This window comes from Prunus mume, linkage group LG8 (assembly GCF_029339155.1).
Source record: "Prunus mume cultivar Tortuosa linkage group LG8, ASM2933915v1, whole genome shotgun sequence".
NCBI lineage: Eukaryota > Viridiplantae > Streptophyta > Magnoliopsida > Rosales > Rosaceae > Prunus > Prunus mume.
In genome coordinates this window covers 1,344,549-1,368,338 of record NC_142705.1, presented here as the reverse complement: position 1 = coordinate 1,368,338, position 23,790 = coordinate 1,344,549, and the positions used below count along the sequence as shown (strand labels likewise).

Genomic DNA, 23,790 nt, shown 5'->3' with positions numbered 1-23,790 from the left:
TAAATCCATCAAAGGGGTCAAAATACTTACCTAATTTAATTGAAATAGTTTGTGAGCCACCAAATATGCCCAAAGTTCTATACTCAGCTGATCGGAGAGTAGCACCATTGATCATCAACACAAGTTAGGAAAATGGAGTTAGGTCTGGTTTTGGACAAAGCCAGATTTGATTAAGACATCAATTACAGAATAATCTTGTAGGAGCCGGTAGTTATCAGAAGATCATACGTCACATGCCAAGGCTAATCATTAAATTGTGGAAAAAACTTGAACTGATTTTGCTTCAAAGAAAAAGTAACAAAAGTTTGAACAGCTTCATATTCGTCTCGTCACACACCTCGCAATCGTCCCCTCCTTTTTTCACCAAACGAATAAGGAACTAAAGGAGGAGACGTCGGCGACGGCGGAGATGAGAACTGAACATCAGATCGGCGGTGGAGGGATATTTCGTTATAGAAGCTCGCCATGAATAGCAAGAAATAGATAATGTCACATCTACCCCAGCTAGCAAACGACGAAATCAGAAAGGGTAATTTAGGTTTTTCAGATTTTATTTTGTTCAAAATGGGCTCAGTTTCACGAGAGTTTGCAAGTTTGCCCTTTCTCACTTCTCGCGTGTTAAGTATGGGCCTTACTTCTCTGTTGCGAATAGGAGTGGGCTTTTCTAAATGTAGGGGAGGCCTCTTTGTTTTTTTGTTTTTTTATTTAAATTTTTCGCCCCAAAAGAAAAAAAAAATTAACGTACATGGGAAATTATCTTCAAAGTGGACAACCAAAAAGGTTTAAGCGAGGTTTCATCTCTTCTTCGTTGAGTTGTGCCTCTCTCTGAAATGGCTTCCACAGCCTCATTCTCTCCGAGCCCTCAAGCTCAAAGATACACATGCAGTTCCAGATGGAGTAAACCTCCGAAGCTTAACCACAAGTTTCTCTTCAGCTCAACCTCCAACAGTCTCTTCTTCAAGCCCTCACACTCTTCCTCCACTCATTTCCCGCTAAGCCTTAAACCCCCTCCAGAACCTGTTCATATCCCCCCGTTGAGAGACTCAATACAAGACAATATCGTTGAAAATTCGATGAATTTTCAGATACCCATGAGCGAATTTCATCTAATTACACCTCAGGAATCGGGCCCGAGGATTTTTATCCAAGACCCGCCATGGATTGCCTCACTCTTTTTGAAGGGTATTTACAAAAGAGCCAACCAAGAATTGAAATTGGAGTCTAAGGAAATTGAGAGGAGGAACTATAATTTACTTAGGAGGAGGCAGATAAAGGCCGAGACCGAGGCTTGGGAGAGAATGGTGGACGAATATAAGGATTTGGAAAAAGTAATGCGTGAGAAGAAGTTAGCTCCGAATTTGCCTTATGTAAAGGCCTTGTTTTTGGGTTGGTTTGAGCCGTTGAGGGAGGCGATAGCGAGGGAACAGAAGACGCAGCAAACGAAAAAACACAAGGCAGCGTTTGCGCCCCACATTGATTTGTTGCCGGCTGACAAGATGGCGCTTATTGTTATGCATAAGATGATGGGGTTGGTTATGGTGGGGAATCAAGATGGGTGTGTTCAAGTTGTTCAAGCTGCTGTTCATATTGGCATGGCCATAGAGCAGGAGGTGAGTTCTAAAGTCCTCGTTTCATTTGTGTGTTTGGAGTTTTAGATAATTTGTTGCATATTGGTTTTGAAATGGACCCTTCATAGTTACTAAGTCAATGCGACATGATGTGCATTATAAAAGCTACGGTTTAAGGAGATTTCATCCCTGAAGTGATGCCACGATGATGGGGATTGTGTGTTAATTGTGAACTTCTAATTGGTATATGTATGTACTAGTTTCTAGTTTTAATCATTCTGGTCAGCTCATTTATTTTTATTTCGTTCTAAAGAGAATCATTTCGCTTTAGTTGGTGTACATATCATACTATCATACTAGTACTACTATAATATGAATTGTTATTTAGGAACTTTGATTTTTTTTTTTTTTTAAAAGAGGAAAACTTTGCAGATTTGGGAGGATCGTGATACTAAAGGCTTAATTTAGAAAGCAGTCCTTCATGGTAAATTTTGGAGTGAAGATTCAGGATCAAGCTTTTTTGTGCTGTAACACTTGCTTGAAATGATAATCCCAATGACCCCTTTACCACTTGAGTAGAGTGCATTAGACATGGTCTGACCAAAGCTTATCCATTAGCAACCTTGTTGATTGGACATCCTTATACTTATTTTTACTCATGTTTTGTAATTTCCGTGCAATTCAAGCTTAACGTCAACATTTCCCTGTTTATACTCCATTTCACCAGTATCACTTAATTGAAAATGAGAAATTATATATTGTTACCTCTCGATATTTCAGGTCAGGATCCATAGTTTCTTGGAGAAAACCAAAAATCTCCAGAAAAAGAAGACTGGTGTTGCTGATGAAGATGGTCTGAGCAAGGAGAAGGAGATACTCCGGAAACGTGTTAATGGTTTAATTAGAAGGAAAAGACTGAATGAGGTGCAAAAGCTATTGATAAAGGAAGAAATGAAGCCCTGGGGTCGTGATAAACAGGCTAAGGTTTGTTGCTTTGAGTATTTTGTATTCTTTCAATATGGCAAAGTGTTTTTTATTCTTTTCTGTTTTAGATTGTATTGTATATAAAGGGTTTAATTGTTTTTTTTTTCTTCTTCTCATGTCATGTTATTTTGCAGCTGGGAAGTCGTCTGATAGAATTATTAACCGAAACAGCTTATGTACAACCTCCACTTAGCCAGTTGGCAGAAAGTCCACCTGATGTTAGACCTGCATTTAGGCACAGATTTAAAGCTGTGGCAAAAAGTCCAGGGTAAGACTTTTAAACCTTTTTTAGCCCCAAATTTTCTTCAGAAATTCACTGTTGGGAAAATAGATCGCAGTTTAATTGGCTTTTCTTAGGCAGGAGTTGTTTACTTTAGTTAGATATGTCAGGTTAATTTATTCAATTATCCTGGTGTATCTCGCTCTACCTAATTGAAATATTTTGATTATAGAATATTTGTAGCGATATGCAACCCTATATTTCATAGGTTTTTAAGGGATAGGAAATCATGTGCTTCGACTCCAGCATTTTTCCTTTGTGATAATATAATTTCTTTTGATCCTTATAGGCAGAAAATTGTGAAGAACTATGGAGTTATAGAATGCGATCCCCTGGTTCTTACTGGCCTTGATAAAACTGTAAGTTGAGATATCTCTTTCCTGTTTGAGTTTACCTGTTCAATACACTTGAAATTAGTTTGCATTGTGAATACAAATTCAAATCTGCTGTCAAGTTTTTGGGTTATGATATAAAAAGGAATGCATATCAATTTAAAGCTCACCTATTTGTTCCCCGTGATTAGACCTCATTATGTGTAATTTTAATGGCCACATATTCTTGCTTTGCATTGTTCTCTGTGAACATCATTTCAACTATGAAGAGACTTCAATTGTGGAGTCCTACCAGAAAGGGGTCTCTAGGGGTGAGGGGTGAAGGTTTTTTGTGGAATAATTCATTGTTCACTTTGTTTGTTTTTGCACTGCTTTCTTGTGTGGTTGTGATTGCTACTATCATTGGGTTACTGCTACTAGGCCTTATAACTTATTGTATATGCCAAGTATGTTTTGTATGTTGTACGTGTCTTTACCCTGATTGTGCTACTTAACGGTTATTTTATGTTCTTGTATCTTTACAGGCTTATTTTATGTTCTTGTATCTTTACAGGCTAAACATATGTTGATTCCTTATGTGCCAATGTTGGTGCCTCCCAAAAGATGGAAAGGGTATGAGATACAATATGTGATATTTATGTAGCATTTTCTGCATTCCATTTTTTTTAATTAAAAAATACATGAAAGAAAAGTTGACAAATAAATGAGATCGTATTGAAGTTGGTGACTGACTAATAAATGTTGAATAAATTAGAAGCCTGCACTCAGTTTCCCATTTGTTATACTGTGCTACTTAATTTTGAAAGATCTTTTTGAAAATATTTCCAGGTATGACAAGGGCGGGCATTTGTTCTTACCTTCTTATGTCATGCGTACTCATGGATCTAGGAAGCAGGTAGATGCAATGAGGAACATTTCTAGAAACCAGATGCAGAAAGTATTTGAGGTACATTAATTAGAGTTCCATTTATTGTTCCATTTCATATTTTCCTTGTGAATAGATCAAGGCCAGAGCTTTCCACATGGTGAGAGCACCGTTGTTGCTCCACCTTCCCTTTCTGATAGAATAATCACTATGATTTTTCAGGATACAGTTATGAACAACAACAAAAACTATTAATCAAAAGTAGTTATGATTTGACAAGTATTTGTTTACTGCTGCATTAGAAACTATCATATTTTACTATAGATAGAGACTGTGACGGGATTTTAGATGATGAACTGAACTTTTTCTTATGCATAGAGGCATACTTTGGTTCTAATTTCTAGTTCTTCAGCATATGTTACCCTGTATCATGAAAATGATATCCGCTTATGATATGGCATGTGTGCAGGCCCTTGATATGCTTGGAAGCACCAAATGGAGGGTGAATAAGAAAGTACTTAGCGTGGTGGAGAGCATCTGGGCTAGAGGTGGCAACATTGCGGGCCTGGTTAATCGTGAAGACGTGAGGACATAATGATCTCTCACATTTAATAAAAAATTGTTTGTGTTCTACCTTTTTCTTACTTTCTCCGGAGATAGCTCTTAAGAGTAACTAAATTGAATGATCTCTACAACATTCTCCCAAATAACATATTACTCTTAAAATACCTGCCTCACGTTAAAGTGATGAAAATGAAAAAAAAGAAAGAAACTAGAGTATGGATAATTTAGTCAATTTCCTTTGCGGTGGGTTTTCTTTTACAGCTAACTATTTTAGGTTGTTAACATTATTATGTTCACCTTTTGCTTGTAAAAATCATGTGGCCTGAATATTCTCATGGGCTTGTAGGTTCCTGTACCGGATAAATCACCATCTGAGGATTTAAAAGAAATTCAGGAATGGAAATGGAGTGTCAGAAAAGCAAAGAAGATTAACCAAGAGAGGCATTCTCTACGATGTGACACTGAACTTAAGCTCTCTGTAAGGTCTCCTTCTGATTATATAATATTTATTTCGTAATGTTGCAATTTTTTAGTACCCTGTTAATTTGCAATGCTGTTTGATCCAGTCATGGAACTAGTCAAGAGTAATGTTCTTGTGACCCTTGCCTAATATTTGTGGACTAGTGAACTAAAGATATATAGGTTCAATTAGATATTAGTGAACCACCAGGTCGTACATATGTTTAATAACTTTGACGGGTCTTTGGGTTTCTGAAACTATAACCACAGTAATGACATTTGACAATATATCACCTCCGGATGATGTCTGGAACATATATATGTTCACCACCTTTAGATTTCACTATGTGAGAAATAATATCGAGTGAACTGATTTTAATATAGGTTGCTCGCAAAATGAAAGATGAGGAAGGCTTTTATTATCCCCACAATCTTGATTTCCGAGGCCGAGCATACCCAATGCATCCACATTTGAATCATTTGAGTTCTGATCTCTGTCGAGGAGTCCTTGAATTTGCTGAAGGACGACCATTAGGGAAGTCTGGATTACGTTGGCTGAAGATTCATTTAGCAAACCTGTATGCTGGCGGTGTTGAAAAGCTTTCATATGAGGGGCGACTAGCATTTGTGGATAATCACATTGATGATATATTTGATTCAGCAACAAACCCTGTTAATGGAAACCGTTGGTGGTTAACAGCTGAAGATCCTTTACAGTGCCTAGCTGCTTGTATCAATCTCTCAGAAGCGTTAAATAGCCCATCACCACATACTGTCATTTCTCATTTGCCCATCCATCAGGTAAATTACTTATTCAAGCTTTTTAGGTTTGTTCTTTTATTTAATATTCAAACCCATATATATATGATGCATGATGATGATCTGTTACTCATTTTTATATTGTTCTCCTTTCATTGGCCATCTTTAAATTTCCATGAGCATAATTCCTAACTCTTGCCTTTTCCATGGTTATCTTACTAATGAGCTTAATCTTTTTAGGATGGTTCATGCAATGGCTTACAGCACTATGCAGCCTTGGGAAGAGATAGCGTACGTGGTTTTGTACATGTTAATGTCATTGCACTTTAAATTTGACTTTTTTTTTCAATGTTTCTGGAATAGTAGTTCAAGAACTTATCATGTTGTTATAGTTGTATTATAAAATTTTATAATCTCTGCCAATATTAGTGCTTTGGTTGGCAGTGGCCAGTGGTGAAATTTTTATTTTGGTTACCCTCAACATTAACTGTTTGAGGGAAAATATTATTTCTGTTCAAGAACTCTCTGTTATATGTTTTGCTTATTATAGCACTTTCGATATATAGGGCTTGTTATGTGCTGACGTTCTTAAATTTTCCTAACATTCTTTTTGTTCCCGTAGTAAAAAAATTCAACGTGTTTTGTTATATTTCAAAGTTCCCCGTATTTCTTATTATGATGTAAATGTCTTGCTCTGCTGATTGATTTGAATTGCTGTTATGTTCTCAGTTGGAAGCAGCTGCAGTCAACTTAGTTGATGGAGATAAACCTGCTGATGTTTACTCAGAAATTGCTGCGAGGTATATTAAAAAGAAAAATTCTGTCATCTTCTATCATGGGATTGAAACTGATGAAATATTTAATCTGATGACTCATTTTAATGTTGTACTGTGTCATATGAACTGTATTTGATTGCATTTTACTCCTTTGTTTACATTAACTTGTTTTCATTGTTAAGAATTCAATTACTAAGATTTGAAAGCATGTACAAATATCTTTCAGATTGAGTGCATAACAGAATTAAGATGCAAAAATAACATTGAATCAAGCAATGATTGTACACAGAAATGTTAATTCAGAAAAAAGGAAAAGGAGAAACATGTTTTGAAGATTTTCAATGCATACAATTCATTCAAATTTTCAATACATAGAGTTCATTCAATATTAACATTGAATATGGTTCTTGGGAAGGCAATTTATAATCCATAGGTCCCATTTCCAAAGCAACTTCATGTAAAAGTACTGAAATAAGAACATTTCAGTACTTTTCATTTCAGTACTTTTACATGAAGTACAAAGTTTTAACAAAAGACCATTTCTTACAAGCCAAGGTATAAAAAAGGTGAGAAAGAATCACCTGGTACTAAACTCTTGCATGCATGTGCCTCACTAGTTCTGCACACGATGTATGTACTGCACATTGATTTTATAATTTCTTTGCTAGAGATGCACATAGTGTACTCCATCCATGTAACTGCTTCGTTCCTGATCTGTTTATTAGTCTTTTCTTCTACAAGCTCCTCTTACTCAGGCTTATCTTCTCTATGTATATGTTGTCAGGGTACATGAGATTATGAAAAGAGACAGCAATAAAGACCCAACTACGAGTCCAAACGCTTTATTAGCCAGAATCTTAGTCAATCAGGTTGATTTTCCTGGATTCTTCTCGAGTTCAGAGTTGCAATATACTATAAAATGGACTTTTACTTGCCAACTGTGGATACTTAAACTTCATGTACAAGTATGTATGCATTCATGCATGTACATACAGACACACACACATACAAACATACGCATAGACAACAAAAATTAAATATGGGTAATATTTGTAGATAAACAAGTCCATATTGCATACGTATATCTGACAATGTATGGTTTTGGAATCTTTCAGATTGATAGGAAATTGGTGAAGCAGACTGTAATGACTTCAGTATATGGTGTTACTTATGTTGGGGCACGTGAACAAATAAAAAGAAGATTAGAAGAGAAGGGTCTTATTACCGATGACAGACTACTGTTCACTGCAGCTTGCTATGCTGCTAAAGTAAGTGAACAACCTCCTAAGTGTTCCAACCTCCAAATTTCATCCTTATATATGTGAATCAAGAATTAACTGCAGAAATTTCTTGGTTTTATCATTTGGATTATGAGCTAAAATTAAAAAACGTCCTTCAACATTTGTTATTAAATCTAGATTATCTTTACTAAATTTCATCTTTGCCACAGGTTACTCTAGCTGCCCTTGGAGAGATATTCCAAGCTGCTCGTGGCATAATGAGCTGGCTTGGTGATTGTGCTAAGGTATGTAATTTTTTGGTCATGTTTCAGACACTAAATGATAGGCTGGACTGCCTGGTAGATCTGAGAGTTAAGTTGTGTTATGAAACTTTTGCAGGTAATTGCTTCAGAAAATCAACCTGTGCGTTGGACTACTCCTCTAGGTCTTCCTGTTGTGCAACCCTATTGTAAAAGTGAAAGGCATCTTGTAAGTTTGACAACTTAGTTAAAGATTAATTTTCATTGACACGCAAACCTGCATTTGGCTGAATTCCCTCACAGATGAAATTGTTTAGCACACGATATCCGGATAGGTTGCATCTGGTCTTTGTCTTCTTGTCTCTAATGGGTTCATGTACTTTTTTATTAACTATTCTTCCCCTGGAGTTGCAGATAAGAACATCCCTTCAAGTTTTAGCCTTGCAACGGGAGAGTAACTCAGTAAGCTTACAAATCTTCTTTGGCCTTATCTTTTATGAATTGCTATAGATTTGATATATTCTCCAACTCCAGGTAGATATTAGAAAACAGAGAACTGCATTTCCACCAAATTTTGTACACTCACTTGACGGTTCACACATGATGATGACAGCTCTTGCCTGCAGGGACGCTGGCCTACGTTTTGCAGGTTTGTCTCAGTAATGTAGTCTGTAACTCTGCATTAGACTGGGCTTGAAATATACTGTTAGTCATTGATGTAAAATACATGCTCAAAACCAAAGTTTCAGTGTAATGGTTTTCAAATATGAGGATAAGACACTGACCCAAAATAAAATAAAATTGAAGAAGACAATTTTTCCTAAACCATTGAACTTTTGTCAGAAGGTATTGGAACTTACATCCTGCTGAAGTGCTTTGTACGTAGAGGATTAGAGGGCGTAGATTCATCAAAATAAAGTCTCTTTTTTATATTGGTTTAAGTTCTCACTTACATATTGAAGTATGTTTGAAGTCTCACATATGTGTTAAAATGTGCTTGCAGGGGTGCATGATTCCTTCTGGACTCATCCGTGTGATGTGGACCAAATGAACGAGATACTTCGGGAAAAATTTGTGGAGCTTTATAGCATGCCGATACTTGAAAGTGTAAGTGAACTACGCCCTGTTTCTCTTCATGAAATTAGGTCTCATAAATTCGGATCTTTCTCTGGCTTGTTTAAAAGCAACTTGAGTGGAATGACTTGTATTTGACACAATGATTTCTCAAGGCTACTTAAGTTCATTTTGATGTCTCCTCACAAGGTTTCAAGATGAAGTTTAAGAAGTTACGAATGCGTCTTCATTGTAGAAAACTTGTGCATTGAAAGACTTTTCAGCTTCTCCCTAATTTTTACATTTTTTTTTTTTTTGGGTCGAAACTCCCTAATTTTTACTTTATGATATAATGAAATGGTCAAACTGCTTCTAATTGTTTGAGAACTTGCATTTAGAAAGTTGCTTTACACATTTTATATGTAGACCTGAATTAAACTGTTTGTTTATTTCCATTGATTTCCTGATAACTCTGCGTCTTCCCAGTTGCTTGAAAGTTTCCAAGCATCATATCCAGCATTGACTTTTCCTCCACTCCCAGAAAGAGGCGACTTTGACTTGCTACAGGTTCTAGAATCTCCGTACTTTTTCAACTGAATTTCCAGTCATGAGCAGCGATGATAACAATATGTGGAAAGCATTGTCACTTGTATCATAAGCACCCCAAAATTGACCAAGAAGCTTTGTTAAGAGTACATTTGGATACCCCAAAATTGACCAAGAAACTTTGTTAAAAGTTAATTTGGATAGGGGCAGCAAGTTGAACTGGGAAACAGAAGCTAAGGTTTCTTTTTTGAAAAGTGAAAGGACTAATTCTGATTCCCATGATCAGCAAGTCTGTGATTCTGATGGGGTGATGATCATCGTAAGTGTTAATGATCTGGCTCTATTTTAGAAGCGACCCATGTACAGTAAAGGAGACGCTTCTACTGAAATTCAGAGCTGTTTAGAAGTTCTTTAATGTGGAACAATTTTTTCGGAGGCAAGAGAGGCAGACACAAAGCGGCAAGTGCGTCCTGGCTGTTGGAGCAAATTTTGTGGAGTTCATCTTAATGGTGCAAAAAACATGTATTGTTTCCTTTCTATGTATTCCGATGCATTACATATGTTGTATCTATAGAAGGGGGAAAAGGTCACTCTCTAAATACATGTAAAATTGTGAGTGAAAAGTTCTTGCAAATTTTTGGGCAAGAACTGAAAAGAAATGAAGGAACTTCATTGATGGTTCTATCAAAATGTTGTGAATCACTTTAAATCTACTCATTCATTCGGAAGATCTTGGGCTAGTCTATGCGCACGGGCAGCATGGGCAACTTTTCCTTCCAAGCTTGTTTTGTAAGGGCAAGAATACATCATGTATAGCCGCGCGGCTATACTCGTGCCTTCAGAAAAATAGTATAGCCGGGCGGTTATACTTACCTCTGTTTTCTTTTTAATAAATAGTATTGCGGGACTGCTATACTTGGCTCTTTTAAATAAAAAAAAAATTAAATAGTATAGCCGCACGGCCATACAGGAAAAAAATAAATCGTAGGCTATACTTGCTCCTTTTAAAAAATAATAATAATATAGCAACGCGGCTATATCTGTTTCCTTTTTGATAAAAAACAGTATAGCCGATCGGCTGTACACGGTCCCCTTTTAAAAAGGGGCCAAGTATAGCCGCCAGGCGGTAATATTTATTTAAAAAGAAAGAGCACGGTATAGCCGCGCGGCTAGACGTGGCTCCTATTTTTAAAAAATAAATGGTATAGCCGATCGGCTAAAAAAGAAATAAATAAATCGTATAGCCGGCCGGCTATACATGGCACCTTTTAAAGAACTATAGCTGATAAATAGTATAGCCGATCGGCTATACGTGAGTTCTGTTTTAAAAAAGGGTCAAGCCGAACGGCTGTATACATGGGTCCTTTTTTAACAAATAAATAGTGTAGCCGTGCGGCTATACTTGGGTCCGTTTTCTTTTTTAATAAATAGTTTGCCCCGGCGGATATACATTGCCCCCTTTTTTTTTTTTAATAAATAGTATAGCCGAGCGGCGATACTGGGAATAAATTGTATAGCTGCGCGGCTATACTGGGCTCGTTTTTGTATTTAAAAAAAAGTTTAGCCACTCGGCTTTATGGTGCACCTTTTTTAAATAAATACTATAGCCGACCGGCGATACCTATTGCCTTTTTTAAAAGAAAGGGTCTAGCCGCGCGGCCATACTTGGCTCCTATTTGTTTAAAAGAAATGGTATAGCCGCCCGGCTATACGTGGCGCCTCTTTTGAAAACTTGCATTTAGACCGTTGCTTTACACACATTGTATATGTAGACCTGAATTAAACTGTTTGTTTATTTCCATTGATTTCCTGATAACTCTGCCTCTTCCCATTTGCTTGAAAGTTACCGAGCATGATTATCCAAATGTACAATTATCCAAATATTGTGAATCACTTTAAATCTACTCATTCATTCAGAACATCTTGGGCTAGTATATGAGCATGGGCACCCTTTCCTACCAAGCTTGTTTTGCAAGGGCAAGTTTGGAAGACAGCTCAGGCCAGAAAAATGCATAACCAAAGGACAGTGGTTTCGGACTGCGTAACTTAATTCAAGAATGACATATATTGTAAGAGAAGGCACGATGGCTAGCTCAACTAGCGAATAAATAAGTAAATCAAAACGGATTTTATTTATTTATAAGACCACAAAGCCATGTCTTATCAGTATTATTGAGAGGCATAAAAGGAAAATTGCCGTAAATTATATACATGAGCAATGAGCAATGTAAACTTTACAACCCCATCTGCTTCATCCATAGGGACCACTTTACAGCCTCCAAATATTCATCATTTTTTCGCAGTGCATTAATGAGATTGATGTAGGTTATCTTATCAGGCTGTATACCATTTTCTCTCATTTCCTTGACCAAATGAACAGCATCTTCGACCATTCCTGCAATTCCATATGCCTTAATCAACGTGTTATAGCTGCACAGATCAGGTCCGAGTCCACATTCTTTCAACTCAGTCAGCACGTCAGCAACTTCATCAATCCATCCTTGCTCTCCATAGATATTGATCATAATGTTGTATGTGTAGTGATCCGAAGCACAGCTTGTTTCCTTCATTCTCTGCAAAACGCTTCTAAATATCTCCATTTGGCTCTCTTTCCCATAAGCATCCAACATAGTATTGTATGCTTCAAGGGAAACTGAAAATCCTTTAAACTGCATCTCTCCAAATGTCGAAGACATGTTTCTTAAGTCTTTATTTCGCCCATAAGCAGCTATAATAGTATTGTAAGAGATCATATCAACCAAACCCCACTTTTGGGCCATCCAGAACAACTTCCTAGCCTTCTTCAGAAGCTTTGCTTTCCCATATACATCGAGCATGACATTGACGGTGATGGTATTAGGAACAAACCCACGTTGAAGCATCTCATCAAAAATCTCCGAGATCTCATCAACTGGCAAAGCACGAGAACAGCAGTTTATGACACAATTGTACATTTCCTGATCCCAGGTCACTCCACTCTTCAAGAGTTTGTAGTAGAGATCTTTCAACTTATCAAGCCTTCCACATCGCTGATAAATACGAAGCATATCTCGGAACATATAAATGTCTGGAACAATGCCCTCCTGTTTGTCCATTGTGTCTAGAACAGAGCAAGCATCTTTCAAAGCACCAGCTTTTACATACATTCTTACAGCAATGCTATAGGCAATCATGTCCAAGGCGACTCCAGAAGATTTCAACTCGACATAAATTTTCTCTGCTTCAGTGAATAGACCCATGATGATATAGATGTCAATCATTGTGCACATGATGTGCATGTTTGGCTTGTCATCATATCTGGGCATTTGCTTGTATATTTTAACAGCATTCTCTAGATGACCCAACTCTTTACACGAGCAAATTAACAAATGATACAAGTTATCTTCAAAAGGTGGATCCTTCCACAGTTTCTCCCTCACCACTTTCATAGTATCATCCACTAAGCAGTGTTTCACATAAGCCATGACAAGAATGGAACAAGAAGTCTGGCTGACAAGAATGTGTTGATAAAAAGAACCTCTCAAAAGGCGAGGCACTTTATCAACCCTTCCAGCCTTCTCATATGCTTGCAGAAGAGTACCAAGAATTGAGGAATATTGGCACCCCATTGTCAGCATATCATCAAGCGTCCTTATGGCCCCCTCTTCATCCTCATGTTTGGCTTGCAAGTTTATTAGTGTGTACAGGTTAGACGAATTAGGCTTGTACCCTAACCGCTTGAGCTCTTTATAATACCATTCTGCTTCCTTATAATTGTCAGCTCGACCCCAACCTTCAATCATGGAACGGTAAGTTGTTTCATCGGGCTCTAATCCGGCATTCTTTATGCCCTGAAATAGGTGATCAGCAGCATCCATTTTAGATGCCTTCCCATATCCAGTTATCAATGTATTGTATGCAATAATGTTTGGAGAAAAACCTGCTTCTTGCATGGAGACCAATACTAGTTCAGCATCATCTACTTTACCCTGCTGACAATAAGCATTAATCATTACCAACCAATTATCCAGATTCAGTCTCACTCTATCTTCTTTCAATAAGCCAATGATCTCTTCTGCTTTTTCAAATAAATTCAAGCGGGTGTAAATTGTGATCATTGACGAGTACGCAGATTGACATAAAATTCCAAAGTTCCTCATTTGAAAAAAAGTAAACTCTGCCTCCTCAACACTCCATCCCTTCTGGTAAAGTACCATTAGCATACCAAATGTTGCAATGTTCGGCTGGACCCCATGTTCCAGCATCATTCGAAACCACTTTCCTCCCAACTCAAGTCGCCCCAGTTTACAACATGCATAAATAAGGGTGTTGAAAACCTGATAATTCAGTTCACATCCCAAATCAGCAATCACTTCCTGAACCAATTTTTCAGCTCCATCCCAATCTTCTCTCCTACCCATTACCCGCAAAACTAAATTGAAAGCACTCACATTGCGTTCTAATTTCCCATTGCTTCTCATCCACTCAAAGAATCTGAGAGTTTTGACATCACTACACCTCTCGAGCCGTTTCAAAATATCATTGCAATGCTCCAAGCTCAAGTCAGACCCAATAACAGAGTAATCAACATCAAGTTCCCCATCATTCACAAACAAATTCTCCAATTCCCGTACCCACCTACTCTTTCTTGAACTAGACTTCAAATCCTTTTCTCTTTTGACCTCATTCTTTGGGCCGCGAGACCCCTTCACACTTGCTTGTCTGAAATCCAGGTTTTGTTCAGCCAAACTCTCATCTACTCTATTTTTATTCGAGGACAGAGACAGAGTGGTTTCTTCACTCATTTGATTTAGTTCCGAAATGCTCGACAATTCAAATTTGAACCCAGAGACTCTATTCGAAGAATTGACTACCGAAGCTCTACTAACATGACTGTAGCAAAGAGAATTGACTGCAGAGAAATTGAACTTCTTTGAAGAATCAAATGTCTCCAGAGAAACAGAAAACCTCAGTGAGGTCATGATACAAAAGCAAGTTCAATGCATCAATTACTCACCCGAATGAATAGTCGGTGCAGAAGAAGTGTAATTTCAGTTTAAGAAGTGCGGTGGGAGAAAGAAATGAGAAACCCGAATACCCAAATGCCCAAATGACGGAGTGAGTGAAGGTGATGCAGTAGAGTTGGAGATAATGGAGTTCGAAGCAGTGGAGGAAAGGAAAGTTAGCGCTTTCAGGATTTTATTGGTCGGTGATTCTTAACGGTCCTACACCCGTTATTCTTTGTTAGCTAGCAATTGCATTGGCCTGTTTTTTGTTTTCCCGTTGAATTTTTTTTTTTCTCCTCAAAGCCCTTTTGGGGTGATTATGCCGTGAAGAAAATTTTAGGTGGATAAACTTTAAAAAGCTAAAATATACAAGCATGAGATGAGAAAATACAAAAGTATTTTTAGATGAGAAAATATCTGCTTCATTAATTTGTTGTAGAACCTCAAAAATACATGAACATCCAAAAATATAATTACTTATAGAACTCAGCCAAAAATCTGGTTTTTGTACTGATACATAATATATTTATCCTCATTTGTTATCCCTCACCCCACAGCCAACAATCTGAAACTTCTTTTAGATATAAGAAAGAACACAGGTTGCTGCTCTTACATGAAAGGCCATATATTACATTACAGAGTTTAATAACACTATGATCCTACGAAACCCAAATGCTACTGAAGGCTTCTTCGAGTGCCCTCTTCCTGCTTATCTCTACACTCCACCCTCCTGCCCTACCACCTCTCTCTGCTCGGAGCTTTATCATTTCTTCATCGTCAACAGCATATCCATGCATATCATGCCCCCCTCCAAGTGGTAGTGGTTGTGGACCCATGCCAGTTGGTCGTGGTTGTCCTGCAACTGTAGGGGCATACTGCCCCTGTGTACCAGTACCAAATCCTGCTTGAGAGCCTTGGCTCAGAGCCTGTCAATAAACACATAAAATCAGTTTAAAAAATTATGTACTTCCCTTTGGGCTGGAAAACTGGCACAATTTAGAAAAATAAACTCATAAAAAAGATGAAATGTCTATTGAAAATAGCTTATCAGTACAATCCTTACATTTGGAAATTATACAACTGAACAATCAATAGCATAAGTATGGTTTTTCTTCGGTGCTTCACTGCACTGTGTGTGCTTGAAGTGTTAGTGTTGGTGCTTGGAGTGGTCGTGTAACAGATTCAAGTGTTGTGTACCAGACTCAAGTGTTGGTGCTTGCAGCACAATTACAAACTCAGAAGGAAATGATGATACATGAAATAACTCCACTCTTACCACATCAGTATCATTCTGTGCAGGATGTCCCTTGCTTGCTGCTAGAGCTGCAGCAAGCTCTTCAGCCTATTCAATTAATAACACCAGCATCAGAAACTTGGCACAGATTTTGCAGAAAAATATTAAATAGTTCACTATTGCCAGCATTGGGAGCTTCTTCTTTTTTTTTTTCAAGTAATGTGGAGGCAGCATTACGACTTAAATCTCATAAAGCAAAGCCAGCAGGTTAGGAACCAAAAAAAGAAAGGAAAGGATAAAACACTGTGATTTTATTTTGAAGTACCTTACGGGCTCTATTAATCATTATTTGTTCAGCATTTTCTTCCTGATACTTTGCAATTTTTGCTTCAATAGCAGGGACATCTATTCCATCGATCAAGTTAAATGCTACCAGAGAATGATTTTTTTTTGTCAGCCTAACTCTTTTCATTAAAAATATAAGAAATAACTAAGCTGAAAAACTTACTCATGTCCTCCACTTCCTCCAAGTAATCATTGTATTCTTTCAAGGACGGAAAATCCTCTTCCCGTTTATTGAATCTAGACAGTGAACCATCTCCATCAGAGATGCATAATATATTGGCTAAGAGAGAAGCAAATAGTATAACTAACAGTACATATTACTGAATATACCATTTTATGCCAAAAAGAAAAACAGTGCTTAAAAATTACAGTTCAATAAATGAGCACTAACAATCACTTCCAATACTTAATACACCAAAAGATTCTAAACTTTCATAATCCTTAAGCTTGAATGCCTTTTAAAAGCAGACCCATGGTTTTTACTCATTCATACAAACTACAAAGTAAACAACCACCACACTACAAATTTTTCTCCCATAAGTATTTAAGTTAAGGATTGGTTACACACTTCTAATCTCGGCTGTTGAATTGCATCTAAGAAGCTACCAACACATTTAATGAATGCAATCCAACCGCGAATATTAGAAGTATGTAACCAATCTTTAACATAAAATACTTATTGGAGAATCTCCATATATATATATATATATATATATATATAGAGAGAGAGAGAGAGAGAGAGAGAGAGATACATGCTCGCAATCCTCTTCCTGACAACAATCTCCTTGTTGTGGGGATTAGAACTGGTAACCACCATTTTTGTTGCCCTCAGCCTTTTTCCCCTTTTGTTCCTGCAACATCAATGGTATCTTAAGTCCCATTCTGTGTTTTAAGTTTTAACTGCAATAAGATGGAGTTATATATACACTGGAACAAATTCTTGGAAAAGTTTACACTGACCTCTATTTGGTGCCCTTTTCCCAAAAAAAATAGCGCCCTCAATGTTCAATCATCAAAGGTAACATATCTGGGCAATGAAAGATTAAGTCAATTAGGCAGCCCAGGTTACAGTAGCATGAAGCGCAATCACTTTGCACCACTCATAGAGGAATTGGATTCTCCATCCTTAAGATGAATAGACTTAAATATGGAACTGTAATAATAAAATATAACATCAAACTGTGATACAAACAAACACCAATCTCCATATGCCTACCAGAATCTATAACAAAGCTTGTAACCTAAAAAGAGAAAGAAATTACCGATCCCTACTTATTTACTGATAACATAACCCCGCTGGCCTACCATACCTCAGAATGACGACACAGTAATCTTTAACACAAACCATCCAACTTTTTGAGCTTTCCTTGGCGAAAATTTTCATCATCTAAACGATGGGGTGTTCTTAGTGCATTTAACGATTCACTTTTTCCGTTTCACTCCCTGAAGACGTAATTTGTAAATGCACTAAGAACACCCCACCCCAAAAAAAATATAAAGATAGAAACTTTTTATAATATTTAGGCACTTTGATTCCAATATGAAACATTCCGTACGAGAATTATCGAACAGGTAATGAGCATTACTAAAAGTTTAGTAAGTAGAGTTAATTGAGCATGCAGTTTGTTTAAATAAGATGAAGGCATTCAATTTAACAAAGAAGAAGAAGATTGGTTAGACTTAATGACCATGTTGATCGGACCCATGAACATATGCGCACCAATCCAGCTTGATCAGAACCTGGGTCATGCATGACTTGCACAAATCGACAATTTAGAGAGAGAGAGAGAGAGAGAGAGATGCATACCTAGCTTGGTTAGGATGAGTAAGCTCCCAGCACCATTGGTATTGAAAAGAGGAGGACTGGAGGAGGTACCGTTTTACATAGGAGGAGATAGTTGTGGTGAAATACAGAGAGAGAGAGAGAGAGAGAGAGAGAGCCGACAAGAAGGGAAGCATTGGAAAGCCTCGGGTAGGGCTGATGATGACAAACCAATGAATGCTCATTCTTATTTCGGCCCAAACTTGTAGACCCGAATTGGGCCTGTGATTAAATTATGGGCTTTTCTAATTCGTAGGCCCCATTAACCTCCGCGATTGTTTTTTGGTATGCATCTGCAGCTAATTTCCTGTTTTTTCACTCTTTTTATTTCCTCTTGATAAGAGCATTCACCCCTCTTCAGTATTCAAATCTCCCGCCCCCAATATCGCTCACTCATGTTGTTCTTCAATTCAAGGTCCATTAGGACAAGTTAAGAATTAGTATTTTTCTTGGTTCTTGATGAACTTATTCACTTCATAAACTCATGTTCAAGAAAAATAAAGCTTTGTGGAAATGTCGTAGTGACATGTCGTCTTAAAGACAAGGGTAAAATCTTGCATAGCAGTACATGATTATTGAATGGCAGCCACTCTCAAGTTCCTTTATTTTGGTTTCTTCTTCTTAACAACGTAAAACCCTAAAGTTTCTCTTTATTGTTTCCCAGAGAAACAAAAGTGTACTGGATCCTTGGGTGTTAAATGTGACCACTTCCGCAGTAATGCATAGTAAGTAACCAAGCATAACACTGCATGAATTTTTCCTGCCAATTCAAGGGCCAATTGCGAAAAGAAACCTTCAAGAGTCACTGACAAGTTCTGAAGACGGCATTGAAGATCCTGACAAGAAAGCTTTGATAAGTGTGAGCGCTTGCTTGGGTTTGTGCAAAGGGACTTCATGGCCTGCTCCCCTCACTGACACAAATGTCAGCCCAGCATATTCCTGTGTCCATCCTCCAACCTGTTAACGAGGCCTAATTGTATTAATGCCTACTTCCATAAGTTGGGAAAATTTCAAAGAAATACTTGTATAATTGACAAGACTTGGGTATCCCATTTCAGTATTCTGTTTATGAGTAGAGATATAGGAAGAAAATAGTTCCCAGAAGCTGCTTTACCTGCCCATCCTCATACCAGGGACGCCAGGGCTTGACAGTTGGAAGCTTAAGAGCGTCTATACTGTATCGGGTAGATGTAACTGGGATCACAGAATCTGTATCACCACTGCCATATACGCAAAAATAGGATGATTACCAACATGTTAGTTATATGAATATGGCTCCTGTAAATGATGCAAACTACTCATATAAAGACAATGGTAAAGGAAAGTATTGAGTGAATATTTTGGTTTACCAGATGAAATTCATATATGTAATCATTTAATTAGAATATAAAACTGTGATGTGACTAATCAAAAAGTTTAAACAAGTAATCATCAAATCTATATCTGCAAGGTGTTGAGAGGGACCTGAACATCCATATACGAAGTCCTGAATGTATCAGCTCCTTGTAGACGTCCAGCACTGTCCTAGGAGAATCCTGCCAAGTGGTGTATACCACATCACTGCAAAACAGCAAAAAAATGGATAAACATAATATGTCAACTTTTCCACTGTGCCTTGTCAATCAAGGTCATCACTTTTAAAACCAAAAACACTCTCACATGACATGCTTATATAAGCAGGTGAAATAAAATTTTGATATGTGGTTTAAATTGCAGAAGCAAATTAGGACAATATATCCCAGTTCCAGCAAGGCACATTTGCCCAGCTTCGGCTCCCCAACCCAGAGATGGAGACAAAAATAGTGATTGACCAAAACTTCAATGAATTTTTTATCTCCTAACCATAAGTTTAAAGCAAAGTCCATATTTATCACAGACAAATATGGTTTCTTGCTCTTGCAAACCAGAACTGGTGGTATTGTACAGGTGTAGCAATTCAGTAGGGATGAATTTACAGATAGCCAAAGCAATCTTGAGCTAGCGATGGACTAGCTCATTTGAAACCGTAAGTTCTAAAGTAAACAAAAGCTTTGAAGCACTCTTTTCATTGGTTTATACCTGCAGGTTGCCCACTTAGATGGTGCATGATTTGGATTAACATGGAGAGCCTTTTGAACCTCGGGTAGATTGAAGTATACAACTGAGTGTGCCTCTGTACAAGGATCATACTTCTCACTGATGCGGCCCACCTTCTATCAAATGGCATCACATTCCATCATCAGTATGACAATAAGTCAACTATCATTGAAAGATTTGAGACCTCAGTTTGAGTTAAATACAGTCATTCACGAGGCTAAATAAATTCATAAGTTCATGATAATGAACCCCCCCAACCCCCCCAAAGAGGAAACTTAAGCACAAAGAGAGAGTGAAATCATTTGGGGATTGTTCTTACAAACATATATTTTGAAAAAGAACCTTTTGAAGAATTGGCAGTTGATAAATCAAGAAACCCCGGCTAGTTACTATTCTGATCCACAACTTTCCATTAAACTGAACCATATTAAACAAACTTAGAAAAGAGAGTAGAAGTAAAAGAGGCCATAGTATTATGTAAACCATTTTCACCTGGTTGGCAATTTGAAACATTTGGAATGTGCTGAATACATCTAGCAAGGAGATTCGTTTTACATTTTTTCCTTTGGTGGGGAAGGGGGAGGGGGAGGGGGAGGGGGAAGAAAAGAAATTTAAAGTAAAAAATAGCTCGCATGGAATGTAGTAGACAATTTATTGCACTCACATGCATTTGTTTCTGCAGCCGATTAGACTGGCTAACATTAGCAGGGCATGCAGGAGTGTAGATGCTGTAAGGGTCAATGTTTCCAAGTTCTGCACTAGCAATGTCTAGAATATTGTCACATGAATTTGATGTGTGTATAAATGACTGGAAATCACAAAGAAGGTTCAGCGACTTGTATGTTTGATCAGAAATCAAACCAGCCGACCACATAAACTGGAAAACCCCCAAATGATCATGATAATCATCAGTCAGAGCATTGCCCACCTGCATAACACATACTTTGTTATTTTAATGTGTTTACACAATGTACAATATCCCCAAACCTTTGTGATAGAAAATCACCAAGTCTATACCATATAACCCTTCAGATTAATTGCTTTTTCCTTAGTTTCCAAGTTGTACTTCACAATTGCTTGACTTAGCTGAGGAACATAATGTCCTGGTACACAAGTTTTGGGTGGTTAAAACTAGAATACAGAACCAAGTCATACAAAATATACCAAAATACAACACAAGAAATTCGAACATGCATGAATAAGATAAATAAACGTAGAGCTGCTACTGATTTTGCATATGCGTTGTTAGGCTTCTATCTCAAACCCCATTCCTCTTGTCCTGAAACCACTAACTGAAGTCACTTTCTAGTTGTTACAATATCCAGACTGAAAAAGCTGCAATTCTATAATTAGTTTTCTTTTTTAATGGTGGGAAGGGAGCCCTGATGAGGTTGCTTTAGTCAACCAATTTTCCGAGTGAATATGATATACTGCATCCCAAAGCAATAAGTATACTAAGAGAACCAAATGAGATGGGAGGTAATAATGTACCACTTCTCTACCTCACCAACATACTAAGTAATAAAAATAGAATAAAACATAAAATGGAACGAAGTACTCCCTTTACAACACACACGCAAAGACATGAGAATAGAGATATATTGCATTTAGTTTAAGTTTTACATGTTTACCATTGGAAGGGCAAAAGGTGAATGACATAATGTAAAAGCAAACAAGCAAAGTAGGTTTGTCTACCTCCATAGCTCTCTCCAGTGATATAAAATTCTCTTCCCTTGTACTGGGGAAAGCGCTCAAACCATTTCAATAGAAATGCTAGAGAGTCTTCGGCTGCAAAACAACATAATTATAATCTAATGTGCATAATAAGCTAACAACATAAATAGCTCAAAGCATAAAAATGAGACATGGAAAAGTACCCGTTCTTTTATCTCCATTGGATAGCAAATCAGAGGAAGTGTTTGAATAAGAAAAACCAACTCCAACAGGTGAATCGAGAAATAGAATGTTAGCAACTGCAAAAAGGTAAAAGCAATTAGACATTTTGTAAAGAACTACTAAGATGTGGTTTTATCATTCTAAAAATATATTCTACAGTCACTGTGAGTACCACGCTTGATGCAGTGGAATAAAGCAACTTCAACCATAAAGTAAGAGATAAACAAGAGAGGCACAAAGAAAAAGGTGCATGCACGCTTCTCAGCAATCATGTGCTTACTGAGAGGAACGCATATGCTCATTTGCTAAGATGCTTTTAAACAAGTAAGAGAACAACCCGTATGAAGCACTAATCCGAGTAAAATGATGCTATAGTCCTGAGACCTATAATTCACATCAAGTTTTTTTTTTTTTTTTTTTTTTTGGGTTTTGTTTTGGTTTTGGTTTTAGTACATGGGGTATTGGGGAAGGGGGATTTCGAACAGGGGACCTCAGGTGCAGGGGTAATGACTCTTAACCACTTGAACTCCAAGCCCCTTACATCCGCAACAAGTATTATAAAGGGGAACTCAAATATATAATTGATAATACACATCTTGAAATATTTCTCACATACACAATTCACACATAAAACAACCTGTAACCTCTGGCTGGTATCTTTTTATATCTGTTAAGTTTTGGCTGACATAATTCATTACGATAATTAAAACGAAAAAATCCTAATAACCTCCTCTAACAAGTTATGAGAAGCTTCTCACCTTGATTCCAAGAGTAAGGATTCAAATATAGGGTCTTCCCGTCTGCCTTAATATGAAATGGACCAACTTCCTCTGCCTCCCCATAAGCAATTGATGAACATCCAGGTCCTAAGGAGGTGAGAAACCATTCAGAAAGAAAAAATTCTAAATCAATAAAAATACCAAATTGGGAAACAAAACAGTAATAGCCAAAGAGCACTCGAGAGATAAATACAAAGCTTTCATAAAACGAAGCAACCATTAATAAACGAATAGGAAATTAAGCAAGTTTATTCTATCACTAGAAAGATTTCTGACCGCCTTCAAAAAAAAATTCCAGAAATGTATTCCAAATATTACAGAACATAACACAAATAGTAAACAAAATGGACGGACGTACTACATTTAACAGCAAGAGAAGTCAAAACAGCACTATCACAAAGATAAACGAGAAGCTTATGCAAAAATTTGAAGCTCAACCTCCATTTAGCCAGAGAACAATAGGCTTAGAACCAGGGTCCTCAGCAGCTTCAACAAGCCAGTAGAAGAGAGCCCTCCCAGAATCTTCATTGACAGTGGCATACCCAGCATAGTGTGCAAAGCTCAGGTTGAAGGTCTGACCAGGCAGCTCAAGAACTTTGTCCAATTTCTGTTGGGCAAGTGCGTCTGTGGGAATAGTTGCAAAAACACTGCCCAGATGAAGGTTGAGGAGGATGATGAAGTAGGTGAGAACAAATGCCCAACTGGGTTTGACCATTTTTGCGGTTGAGAGAGACGGAGGAGGAGGGGGAGGGGGTCAATAAAAGAGTGCTCCTGAAAACGCTGGTTTTTGCTAGTTTTGTAGATAAACCATCATGGAATGTCTCTATCTCTGCAAGACTGACCTGTGCAATAACAGTTTTAAAGGCAACAACTAATATTAGAAAAGGCTACCGAAAATGGTACACCAAAATTATTTCCAACTATATATGTCATTTCCAAATACCTTTCTGTTTCGACCAAAAGAAAAAGGAAACCTTTCTGTTTCTG

The 23,790-nt window shown here is 37.5% G+C and overlaps 4 protein-coding genes across 7 annotated transcripts; 1 reads left to right on the top strand and 3 right to left on the bottom strand.

Annotated features, from left to right (window-relative positions):
* The first annotated feature begins 750 nt into the window (after positions 1–750).
* SCA3 (DNA/RNA polymerases superfamily protein) lies at positions 751–10,356 on the top strand. Of its 3 annotated transcripts, none has more exons than XR_016122706.1 (19): positions 751–1,610; positions 2,349–2,552; positions 2,687–2,820; positions 3,122–3,191; positions 3,718–3,776; positions 3,993–4,110; positions 4,499–4,612; positions 4,940–5,071; positions 5,437–5,853; positions 6,052–6,102; positions 6,541–6,611; positions 7,372–7,552; positions 7,703–7,855; positions 8,038–8,112; positions 8,185–8,296; positions 8,482–8,529; positions 8,602–8,716; positions 9,071–9,174; positions 9,607–10,356. XR_016122706.1 is itself a non-coding variant. In XM_089042898.1 (19 exons), the coding sequence occupies exons 1-19, from the start codon at positions 831–833 to the stop codon at positions 9,715–9,717; spliced, it is 3,027 nt and encodes a 1,008-aa protein (XP_088899024.1). In that variant the 5' UTR covers positions 757–830; the 3' UTR covers positions 9,718–10,356. The 3 variants fall into 3 exon arrangements, 2 of the variants coding, with proteins under 2 accessions (XP_088899024.1, XP_088899025.1); XM_089042898.1 differs by having other exon boundaries at positions 757–1,610; positions 8,207–8,296; XM_089042899.1 differs by having other exon boundaries at positions 760–1,610; positions 7,372–7,456; positions 8,207–8,296.
* Positions 10,357–11,771: 1,415 nt separating this feature from the next.
* Positions 11,772–14,789, bottom strand: LOC103341304 (Tetratricopeptide repeat (TPR)-like superfamily protein). The gene has a single exon (XM_008244810.3). It carries the CDS (start codon positions 14,625–14,627, stop codon positions 11,901–11,903), a length of 2,727 nt encoding a protein of 908 aa, XP_008243032.2. The 5' UTR covers positions 14,628–14,789; the 3' UTR covers positions 11,772–11,900.
* A 312-nt stretch (positions 14,790–15,101) lies between these two features.
* LOC103341305 (cyclin-dependent kinase-activating kinase assembly factor-related / CDK-activating kinase assembly factor-like protein) lies at positions 15,102–18,182 on the bottom strand. The gene is made up of 7 exons (XM_008244811.3): positions 18,038–18,182; positions 17,191–17,257; positions 16,983–17,081; positions 16,394–16,467; positions 16,211–16,314; positions 15,928–15,993; positions 15,102–15,577 (listed from the first exon to the last, which is right to left on the bottom strand). The coding sequence occupies exons 3-7, from the start codon at positions 17,045–17,047 to the stop codon at positions 15,311–15,313; spliced, it is 576 nt and encodes a 191-aa protein (XP_008243033.2). The 5' UTR covers positions 17,048–17,081; positions 17,191–17,257; positions 18,038–18,182; the 3' UTR covers positions 15,102–15,310.
* Positions 18,183–18,539: 357 nt separating this feature from the next.
* Positions 18,540–23,790, bottom strand: SCPL29 (serine carboxypeptidase-like 29). Of its 2 annotated transcripts, XM_016796420.2 has the most exons (11): positions 23,747–23,790; positions 23,242–23,645; positions 22,783–22,890; positions 22,006–22,101; positions 21,824–21,916; positions 21,146–21,231; positions 20,793–21,056; positions 20,111–20,244; positions 19,517–19,612; positions 19,167–19,272; positions 18,540–19,009 (listed from the first exon to the last, which is right to left on the bottom strand). In XM_016796420.2, the coding sequence occupies exons 2-11, from the start codon at positions 23,516–23,518 to the stop codon at positions 18,848–18,850; spliced, it is 1,422 nt and encodes a 473-aa protein (XP_016651906.1). In that variant the 5' UTR covers positions 23,519–23,645; positions 23,747–23,790; the 3' UTR covers positions 18,540–18,847. The 2 variants fall into 2 exon arrangements, with proteins under 2 accessions (XP_016651906.1, XP_008243035.1); XM_008244813.3 differs by lacking the exon at positions 23,747–23,790 and having other exon boundaries at positions 23,242–23,711.

Coding starts and splice junctions, on each gene's coding strand:
- LOC103341305 (XM_008244811.3), bottom strand. CDS start 17,047: ATGGTGGTTACCAGTTCTAATCCCCACAACAAGGAGATTGTTGTCAGG. Junction 16,468..16,982: donor AGGAAGAGGATTGCGAGCAT/GTATCTCTCTCT, acceptor TTCACTGTCTAG/ATTCAATAAACGGGAAGAGG. Junction 16,315..16,393: donor GGAGGAAGTGGAGGACATGA/GTAAGTTTTTCA, acceptor ATTCTCTGGTAG/CATTTAACTTGATCGATGGA.
- LOC103341304 (XM_008244810.3), bottom strand. CDS start 14,627: ATGACCTCACTGAGGTTTTCTGTTTCTCTGGAGACATTTGATTCTTCA.
- SCPL29 (XM_016796420.2), bottom strand. CDS start 23,518: ATGGTCAAACCCAGTTGGGCATTTGTTCTCACCTACTTCATCATCCTC. Junction 22,891..23,241: donor TGTTCTCTGGCTAAATGGAG/GTTGAGCTTCAA, acceptor TCACCTCCTTAG/GACCTGGATGTTCATCAATT. Junction 21,057..21,145: donor TTAATCTGAAGGGTTATATG/GTATAGACTTGG, acceptor TGTGTTATGCAG/GTGGGCAATGCTCTGACTGA.
- SCA3 (XM_089042898.1), top strand. CDS start 831: ATGGCTTCCACAGCCTCATTCTCTCCGAGCCCTCAAGCTCAAAGATAC. Junction 5,854..6,051: donor CTCATTTGCCCATCCATCAG/GTAAATTACTTA, acceptor TAATCTTTTTAG/GATGGTTCATGCAATGGCTT. Junction 7,553..7,702: donor TACTTAAACTTCATGTACAA/GTATGTATGCAT, acceptor GGAATCTTTCAG/ATTGATAGGAAATTGGTGAA.